General features: G+C 38.9%; 1 protein-coding gene across 1 annotated transcript; it reads right to left on the bottom strand.

Annotated features, from left to right (window-relative positions):
- Positions 1-7,801: 7,801 nt before the first annotated feature.
- Positions 7,802-9,490, bottom strand: LOC128997536 (uncharacterized). Its single transcript, XM_054423176.1, has one exon. The coding sequence runs from the start codon at positions 9,488-9,490 to the stop codon at positions 7,802-7,804; it is 1,689 nt and encodes a 562-aa protein (XP_054279151.1).
- Between the last annotated feature and the right edge of the window lie 745 nt (positions 9,491-10,235).

Raw genomic sequence — 10,235 nt, 5'->3', positions numbered from 1 at the left:
TCGCAATTAAGGAAGACCTTTTAGAGTTGGAAAAACTCATTAAAAACGCGATCAAAACAACAAAACACATTGTGCCGAAAAAGTCTACTACAACTAATACTGTGGATGTGCTCGAGATTCAAAACCATAAGAGAATAAGCGGTGTTGGTAAGGCCATTGAAGCAAACGATGTTGTGGTAAAACTACAATTGGATGAACTTGTGAATAAAATCCTAGAGTTGGAAACCCGTTATAAAACACTAAAAGAAAACGCAAGAGAAAGCATTAATGATTTATATGACAGTTTACCTAAAAACAATTAAGAATATACTTTTTCTCTGCACCATATATTTATTAGATATGACTATTATAAAACTGACGGGAAATACATCGTTGTTAAATATCCATTTGGAGCACCCGATCCATTTGGGTGAAAATTCAAAGTACCAGATAGCGTTGATTGGTTTTTATTCTGAAAACAACATTTATAATTTAGTGCAAACTGCTAGTATGACTTTTGAAAACATACTTACACCTCTGGTGATTAACAGTGGACATTGGACAATGGAATCGCTACAGAAGCACATACGAGGGTTTTTGGAAAAAGCCAGTTTTACTGTGGATATAAATCAGTTTGAAATACTTAAAGAAGGTAATCGTGTCGTTATAAAATCACCACTAAAGTTTCAAATGGATAACACAATGCGCTTTTTGTTGGGGTTTAATGAGGACAAAGATTCAGAGTTATCTAATCACTATAAAGCTGATACTGCGCCAAATTTGCGGCCTGTGGATGTTATCGAAATCCATTGTAATATTGTAAACAGCAGTTATACAAGCCATTCTACACATTATCACAGACATGACGAATCGTCGATATTGTACCAATTCTTTCCGAAAGCACAACATGGCTATAAAATTTCTGAAACCCCTCAATACCCCCACTATGTACCATTAAAAGATGGGTTAAATCAAATTCAACAAATTCAAATCGGACTGTTTGATCAAAATGGTACACTATTGCACAATCCTGATTCGAACAGTATTGTGTATTTAGATTTTGTACGAGTATAATTTATTCATAAGATGCAATTGTGTTTATTTTTTTATTGCGACCTCGGTTTTATAAAACCGTTTATAATACTCAGCGACAGATAATGCAAATTTTTTGTTTGTCGTAAAAGTATGTAAATATATATAGGCAGACAGCATGGAGAACTCTAATGATATCGACTTCTTGGACTTCTTAGATAAAATAAACAGAAGCCGTTATATAAGTGTTGCTGATTTGGAGATTGATAAAAAGTATTTGGTAGAGGATATAGAAATTGTGAGTTCCAAGTATGGTGATCAGATTCAAATTATATGTGGCAATATGAAAATTCGACTTCCGGAGAGTTGGAACGCAAGACTGACACCCAACAATATAAAGAAACTTTTGCGATCTGATAAACCCGTATTTGTTGTATACAAGGGCACAAAATCGCTTAGTGGTACTAGAAAAATGCACGATGTAGTGTTTACAACAGATTGAGAACAGTAGAAGATTATAAAAACAGGTTTTGCAAAAACTACTGAAGAATATTTCTCAAACGACAATTGAAAAAGTTAGGAGTTACTACAATAAATTGTATATGATGAAATATTTAATGAAAGTTTACTATTTTAATATTTTTTTTTACTCACGATCAATATTCAAACCACACTCAGTACATTCTGCTGACACTATTGCAACTGATAGTTCAACAGCATGCTTTATATTGGTTTTATATCAGTGTAACTAGTTCAACTTTCAGACACCTAAAACACTGAAACTTTCGAATACTTACAACACAGTTGTTTGGTTTTCCGGAGTTTGCTACACAATGTTACACAACACTTACACACACACACTGCCATTGTGTGTACACCGTTCTACGGTGTACACTTACACTGCCGTTGTGTGTACACTGTTCTACGGTACACTGCGGTATATATAGAAGACAAAACGTATCTGCGGCAGTGCGAGAGCTGAACCCAGATAAGAAGCACGGCCGGTCTGCGTCATCAGTTGTACAGATAAGTCTATCTCAACTCTGGTGCCCTAGTTTATAATTGGTGTACCGGTATTCATTTAGATGATGTATTAAAACACATTCACACAAGTTTGTTCTCTAACAAAAACGGATTGTTTGTGCTCGTGTATATATAGTATAATGTCTAAAATCGACATAGCGAATAATGAGTTTGTGTTTAATGGCCATAGTATTTCAATTATACTTGATCATGCTAACAAACCGTGGTTTGAAGGAAATTCTATTGCAACCATACTGGGCTATGCGAGACCGGGAAAATGTATTTACGAACATGTTATTGGGCGATTAAAAAAAAATTACTCAGAACTGAAAAGGCATGACACACAATCCACTATACGAAAACATCCCAACACTGTTTACATAAACGAGCGGGGTGTTTGCTGTTTGATGGGGGCTAGTAAGAAAATGGACGAATTTAGAAGTTGGTTGTTTGAAGAACTTTTTCCCAGTCTAAGCGATATCGAACATGTAGAAAAAAAACTAATGTATAAAAATATAATGAAAAATAGGACTCAACAAGTGTTTTGTTTATTTAAAAGTATCAACACAGATTCTAATAAAAGAATATACAGATTTATTGATGTTCAAAACAGACGTTTGAAGAAAGCTAAAAGGTGTGTGCCGCCTTTAGAATTCGAAATCTGCTATGAATTTGAATACATCCATGATGATGAGTTGATAATTGATCAAGCACTTAAACAACTAACAGATGAGGGCATCGAACAATGCAATAGAAATACAGCAACTATGGATGATAATTTTGATATGTTGGCATTTGTAAAAAATATTTCAAAAACAAAAATTCCATTTATTAAAATCGATTAAGCTATGAATATCCAATACACCGAATAATCAAAACATTGGAGACATCTTAAAATTACCATTGCCATCAGCAGTGGGGTTATATAAGTGATGAATATTGTTAGTTACCACGAAGAGGCGTCGGATACAATCTCATACCCCAGCCACTTCGCTGTTTAATTAATGGTAATTCAGGTAGTGGGAAGACGAACTTGTTGTTGAATCTGATTTACAACCCTAGTGGCGTGCTGTTTCGGAATTTATATATATTTAGCAAATCGATTGAACAAGAGGCATACGTGGAATTACGTCAAAAGTACACGGATATAGAGCGGACATTGAATAGGAAGATTGTGTATTTCTTTAGCAATTGTGAAGATTTACCCCCTTTGGAGGAGTGTAAGAAAAACTCACTTGTTGTGTTCGACGACTGTTTGATGGAAAAGCAAGATGTTATAAAAAGCTATTTCATCAGGGGCAGACACAGGAACTTATCGTGCGTCTATCTGAGTCAGAGTTATGGTAGGGTTGATATGCAAGTCATACGTAACAACGTGAACCTGTTGTGTGTTTTCAAGCAGAACAAGCACTACACGAAGCGTATCTATGACGACTTTGTGGGCGCCGATATGACGATTGGTGAATTTGAAACAATGTGTAAGAAATGCTGGAGCGAGCCGTTTGGATTTTTGTCTATAAATATGACTAAAAAGCCGCACAATGGCAAATATATGCGCAACCTGAAAGACACATTGACAAACGATATTACTAAAGGGGGTGTTTGATGTTAAACGTGATATTTTAGAAATCCGTGTGTATGCAGCGTTTTTTTGCAGACCCAACAATAAACGCTATATATACGTGATATTTTCGAAATCCGTGTGTATGCGGTGTTTCTTTGCAGACCCAACAATAAACGCTATATATACGTGATATTTTCGAAATCCTTGTGTATGCAGTGTTTTTTTAAATCATAATACATATGAAGACATGATGTTTTTTAATGTAAAATTAACAAGGTTTTAATGGTTTATACTTAATTTTGTTTTCAACCTTTTTTGTGAAATAAAACTGGAAAAGTCGAAACATTTATAGATATGAAAAATAAGAGGAAAACCGACGATAAAGACATTATAAAGACGCTGATAAAAAAACAAAAGATGGTGGATAAAAAGTGGCCCGACGAAATGACTTCTGAGGCAGCAAGAAGAATTGAAAAACTGCAGGAACAGTGGAAAACAGATGTTGGAATAAATCAACAAGAACAGGCAAAAGAGATGAGAACCGTTTTCAGTGTGCACCCGACTTTCTCTACTAAGCCGAAAAACCAAATGCTACTACCGACTAAACGCGAAAACAAACCCCTAACTGTTAATGAGGCTAGGGTGTTGGATAAGCTGCAGGACAAATTAAAGAGTGATTCTGAAACCGTACGAGTATCTGAGGCCGATAACGCACGTAAACGGGAGGAAATTCAGAAGCCTATTGTTGAGGCGATAAAAGAACAGACCGAAACTATTAAGCTTGAAAGAAAACCTAAACGCATACAGGTCATCAGAAAACCGGCGGACACGTTTCGACCCAGACTATCTAGCACACCCAGTAGGAGTGATGTCCCTTCAGAATCACCTAAAGATCCAGAGGACTTGTTTGAAAATCCTACACCGGCTGTGGAAGCTGAGGAACAGCAAAATCGCTCGATCCGCGAATTCACAGAAAATGAAAATATCGGAAGCATCGCAAAACAATGTCTCGCATCCAGTAATGACAAAACTTTTGGCTTCTATTACGACTTCAACAACAACAAACTCGCGATCGGATCACAGCCTGTGTCGATCGAAAACAACGACATCATTTTAGACAAAACGATGGACAGATATGTCGGAACTCCGGGATTGTGGAAACTCTTGACGAGGGCGGAACTCCCCGGTATATATTCCGAATCGGCTGTTGGTCACTCATCGAAGATGAGGCTTATAAGCGCGGGCGTGTTCACTTCACAGGATTTTGAAAAATACAAAGACATCTTAATTAAGACGCACGCCCTGTATCGAAACAACGATCCTTTATCGCGTAGGCCCAAGTCGAGTGGCGGTTGGAAATGGACAAACTTGATAAGCGATATATGGAAGGATTTTAAAAACGACTCTAAAGCACAGGGTAAGGGTCTACTAATAGACTCAAACAACCCTGTGGAATACAGATATATAGACGATTACAACGAACTGAGTGACAGAATAAAGTTCATACAGGCCGAGGAAGAGGCCGGCAACAATAGATTCAACAATGAGAAACTCGCCATTGTTAAGCTCTTGGGCGATAAGATGGAAAAAGCTATCGCTGGACCAAAGGGTATCTCGACTTTAAACGAGTGTCTAACAGCGCTCTCGGAGGAAAATGGGATAAGCTCTGTTTTGTCTAAAAGTTGTAGACACAACGGTTTAGTGTCGGACAGAAAAAAATATATACACATGTTCAACAGAAGATGAATTTGTTACAACTTTTGTGTTCTGTGTTGATTTCTTAAAAACGACATTGTGAGGTTTTATATTTTTTATTGGGGATTGAAAACTCGAAATCTATATATAGATATGGAGAAATATTATAATGAGGCATCCGACAAGATCGAGAGGTGTGAATACAACACCGTGCTGCCCGTGTCGGATCTGAACTTTAATTCGCCCAATAAATATATAGTGTTCAAATTAGACCACGGGGATTCGTTCTACGACAGACGCATACAGTTCCATATACAGGGCGAGGTGGTCAAAAAGGCAGGTGGGGCTTATACCCAAGCGGATCCGATCAGGCTCATAGACAATTTTGCAGCATTTCTGTTTAAAAGAATCGAACTGAGAAAACACAATCAGCTGATCGACTCTGTGGACGAGGTGGGCATCACTAGCACAATCAAGGCGTTGACGACGTACAGCAAATCTGGCGAAAATACCTACAACAGCAGTGGGTTCAAATCGAAATTCGACAGAGGGGGAGGCAAGTTTGAGGCCATAGGCACACTTTCCCACTTGGGATTGGCGTTTTTCGATAGTCAGTTATACCCCATGTATAAGGGCGGATTCGAAATCGTCTTTACACGCGCCGAGGACAATGACGCCATTTTCCGCTGGACAGAAGGCGTTGCACCTGCTGCAAAAACGGCTGACGAGGGCAAGATTAAAATCACACACTTTGTGTTGAGGGTGCCCCTCGTCGAATACGACCCCGTGAAGAAGGTGCCGCTCATAGAAGGGCTCAGGAGGCTGAGCGACAAAAACGACTTGCAATACAGATATTATACTTGGCAGTGTGTCGAAAAATTTGGCGTATTCGGCTCGTCGTTTAGTTTTGATGTATCAAACATATTCAGGAATGTTTCCAACCCCGTATTCGTAATCGTGGGTCTGCAGACGAATCGCAAGAACGATCAAACAAAGGACCCCAGCAAATTCGACAGTGTCAATATAAAAAACTACAGTGTGAAAATAAATGGCTTGCGCTATCCACAAGAGCCGCAGAACCTGAACATCACGGACAAACAATACGGCGTTTTATACGAAAGCTACTCCGCCATACGACAGGTGTTGTTTAAAGACGAGGATGTGTATCTAAACGATGTGGACTTTATAAATAATTACCCACTGATCGTCGTGGACACTCATCATCATCCGTTTAGCAGCGACACGAACAGAAACGACGTTCAAATAAATTTGGACTTTACGAACACCGTAAGTAGTCCAATAGCCGATCAGGGGACAACCGCTTACGTTGTAATTATTTCAGAAGCGGGGTTCACTTATGACATTAATAAGAATTATATTAAAATGTTCTGATTCATATTTTTTTTTTTACAACACAAAAAGTGTACAACAAACGTTTAAAATACAAACCGCTTTCGGCCTGAATAAATTATTAATATATGAAATACGAATTACTAATATAGGAATGGATAATTTTGCAACGCTGATTTGGAAACAATACAGGGAACCAAAAGGAGTTCTCACAGACAATTTTGTCAGAAGGTTCGATCGCCATGTCGACTGGGGTCTGCTTTCGGGGTATTATGCCTTAAACGCGCCTTTTGAATTTATCAGAATGTATCAACACCGATTGGTGTGGGCGACTCTACTACGATTTCGCACATTTTCAGAAAGCGAACTCAATGAAATGATGATTAATTTCGACAACGAGTGTTGGCTGGTGTTGAGCAAATATCAAAAACTAACAGAGGAATTTGTTCACAACCACAGATATAAAGTGGATTGGGAGATGATTGGAAAACACCAAAATGTCAGTGATGCATTTTTGAACAATCATAAAAGATATGCATCCACCGAAAGAGACTACTGAATGGTGTAATTGAAAAAAAAAATATGTTTAATCTATATTTTCAGCCGCTTGAATTTCCAGCTCTGCGACTAGTTCAATCGGCACTTTGTAATGCCCCCACGGAAGAGTGTCAATGCCGTTTTCTAGAATGAAGCGTTTATCATCATGGGCAGATAGGGACTTTTTGTGCAGCTCTATCGAGTAGAGGTTGTGGCCCTCGCTTCTTATGGAGTTCATTGTTTTATAAATGTCCACACTGTCAAACAGGCAAGTCTTATAATCGTCGAACGTCAGCTCGTGTTTTACTACGGACTTCTTCACACCTTTGGCCTTCTTTCCGCTTTTTTTTCTTTTCGTCCTCGTATGCGTACATCTTCGACCTCAGACCCACAAACTCCCTCATCACCACACCGGCGAGCTCGTCTTTCTACTTGCCCAAGACCTTCTTGTTTACGCGGGGCATGTCGTAGGGGTTATTTTCTTTGTAGTCGCTGGTATCGAAATGCTCAATCATGCTTTTCACATCTTCATAAACATCATTGGTCTCTATGACCACATTAAGCGAATCAGTGTCTGTATACTCAACTCTAACCCTGTCGCCGTATTTCCTCTTCAAAACATTATAATGGAAGTCGTAGAGGAACGTCTTCGATATGTCCAAAACATTCATTCCGACATAAATGGGCTTGTTGAAATAACAGGTGGTTTTTGCTCATATGAATAGCGGCCAGGTTTTCTGTGAAAACGGTGCTGCTCTTGAAATTGGGCCGGGCAACCCACTTCTCTACCTGTCTGTCTTGTGTGGCGAGTCGGATGTCCACGCGGTTCCGGATGTTCTCCATAGTTTTTCCAAACACCGAGTTGTTCATGAGTTTAAAGAAATCCTTTTCAAAATCGTTGGCCGCCTTGGTTCTCATATCTGTGTTCAGATCTATATACGACTTCAACCACGGTCCTTGGTCAAACATTATGACTCTATGGATTTTTTTCAGCCTCATCCCCAACGAGAGGTACAATTTCAAGTTGCGATAGTGCAGTACGTATTTTTCTTTTTCATAGAAGGTGGTGAGTAGCTTTTTAGTTTTCGAACCCGGAGGCGATCGTAACTCTGGTGCTAGTGGGAGATCTCTGTGCGCGTCATGCAGCTCTTTAGGATACTCCAAATCAACCTCTAGTATATAGCCAGTCGAGGATGTGTCTGACACCCCACGTACGTCGAAATTATCTATGTGTTCTAACCACCGTATATTCCCATAACATAGCGACGACACCATAGCAAAACCATACATATTGTTCTGGTCCAGGTATAAAAGATAGGAGTTGGGTTTCTCCGGATCGTAATCGTGCATATATGGGTTGTTGGCCTTAGCATATCGGTGGCAACACTGCGAGACCCCTCCTCGAATTCCTTTGGTGATCATTAGCACCATCTCATAGTCTGTTAACTGATCCAGACTTACTCCTGTGATTTTCAACATGGCGTCCCACGCTAAGCCCGGAGAGGTATAATACCAAGCCGGATCGAGTTTGTAGGTATTCATACAAACTTCACGAAAGTTCTCAATGACGTCCGCAAGGAGCAGCGTGTCTGTTCTGTTATACAGCGCGGTGTATTCTTTTAGGTTTTTAATCTGGAAACTCTCCCACACTTTGCAGGCGTGCTCGTAGTCGCTGTCCTCTATGTTGGATTTATTTAATCTGTTGTAAAATGACTCTTTCGGGGGTAAAGCGGTCTCATCAAACTTTTCAATACAGTCCATATAATCGTATGGATACACTCCTTTTTTGCACACCAGTTCTAGTTTATCCCCACTGAAATATTTTGAAGTGTGTCGAAACTGATCTCTGTTTAGGTTGTTAACCAAACTATCGAGGCTAGAAGGCATGAATCTGAACGAATCTAAAAATCGTAAATTTACACCACCGGGAACAACCACCTCATAAGATATGTATTTTTCTTCATTATTAGGCACAACACGAATGTTCTCATTGTTTATACCGAACATCTTTATAAACAGGTGGGTGTCGTAATAATTACTCAAGTTGTGAACAAAGATTGGTATGAAGTTGGGTTTGCGGAAATTCAGATTACAAACTTTATGTGCCACACCTCGAAACCTCCCGGAGAGATGGTCGTGGTCGAGAGCTCTCTCATCTTTTTTGTTAAAGCGCCTACAACAAATATGACAGCTACTAGCACCAGCTATAGCTAGACGATCATCATCTGTTAAACGCATGGGTTTGGCAGCATCTCTACTGTATAATGTGGCTACTTCTTTAGATACATTCTCAATGCTTTCAACAAACATCTTTGCGGCATCTGGACCAAAATAATCAATTGGGTCCTTATAATCACCCTCACTATATACAACATACAATGAGAAACTGATGGCTTCGTGAGATTGATATTTTTTGGTATACGACTTATCATCCGACAACTCGGGATTGCATGACGCTATGGGTGCTAAAATACTTTCAAAATCGGCATAGCATACAAAGGGGACTCTCATCTTTTTATAATGATTGCGGAAATAAACCCGTGGAGGAAAATCCCCACTTTCCGTAGTAATCATTTTTGGTATTTTTACACGTATAGGATTATGATTGTTGCAATTTTCCTTGTGTGTTTGTAGTAGACGCTCCTCTCCAAAATGCATGAGGCAACGATTACATATCCATTTTGGGTGTTGATTTTTACTGATTTGAGACCTCACTAATCGACTTAAGTTTTTTATCCAACAATAGTGAGTATTACCTCCTGCGTCTTTTAAATACAACAAATTTACATGTCTGTCTTTTTCAACTTTAGTTATGTATAGTGGGTATGTAATATATTTTGATTTCTTTTCCTCAGTTTCTTTGTAATTTTTCTTGTTGCATCCGGGATAATCTTCAAAGTATTCCCCGTCATTGATATTTTCTTCATCTTCACAAGCATACACATTTACAGAAACCCCCGATCGTTTTTCAAATTTTAACACATCAGTCAACGCTATTGGGAAATCAATATCTTTCAAAGCATCATCGAATTCGTGTTCATGTTGTTTATATTGT

This window comes from Macrosteles quadrilineatus, unplaced genomic scaffold (genome assembly GCF_028750875.1).
Source record: "Macrosteles quadrilineatus isolate MER2022 unplaced genomic scaffold, UCM_ALF_1.0 Scaffold_6__1_contigs__length_79288215, whole genome shotgun sequence".
Lineage (NCBI taxonomy): Eukaryota > Metazoa > Arthropoda > Insecta > Hemiptera > Cicadellidae > Macrosteles > Macrosteles quadrilineatus.
This window is presented reverse-complemented; position numbering and strand designations above follow the sequence as displayed.

Coding starts and splice junctions, on each gene's coding strand:
- LOC128997536 (XM_054423176.1), bottom strand. CDS start 9,490: ATGTTTGTTGAAAGCATTGAGAATGTATCTAAAGAAGTAGCCACATTA.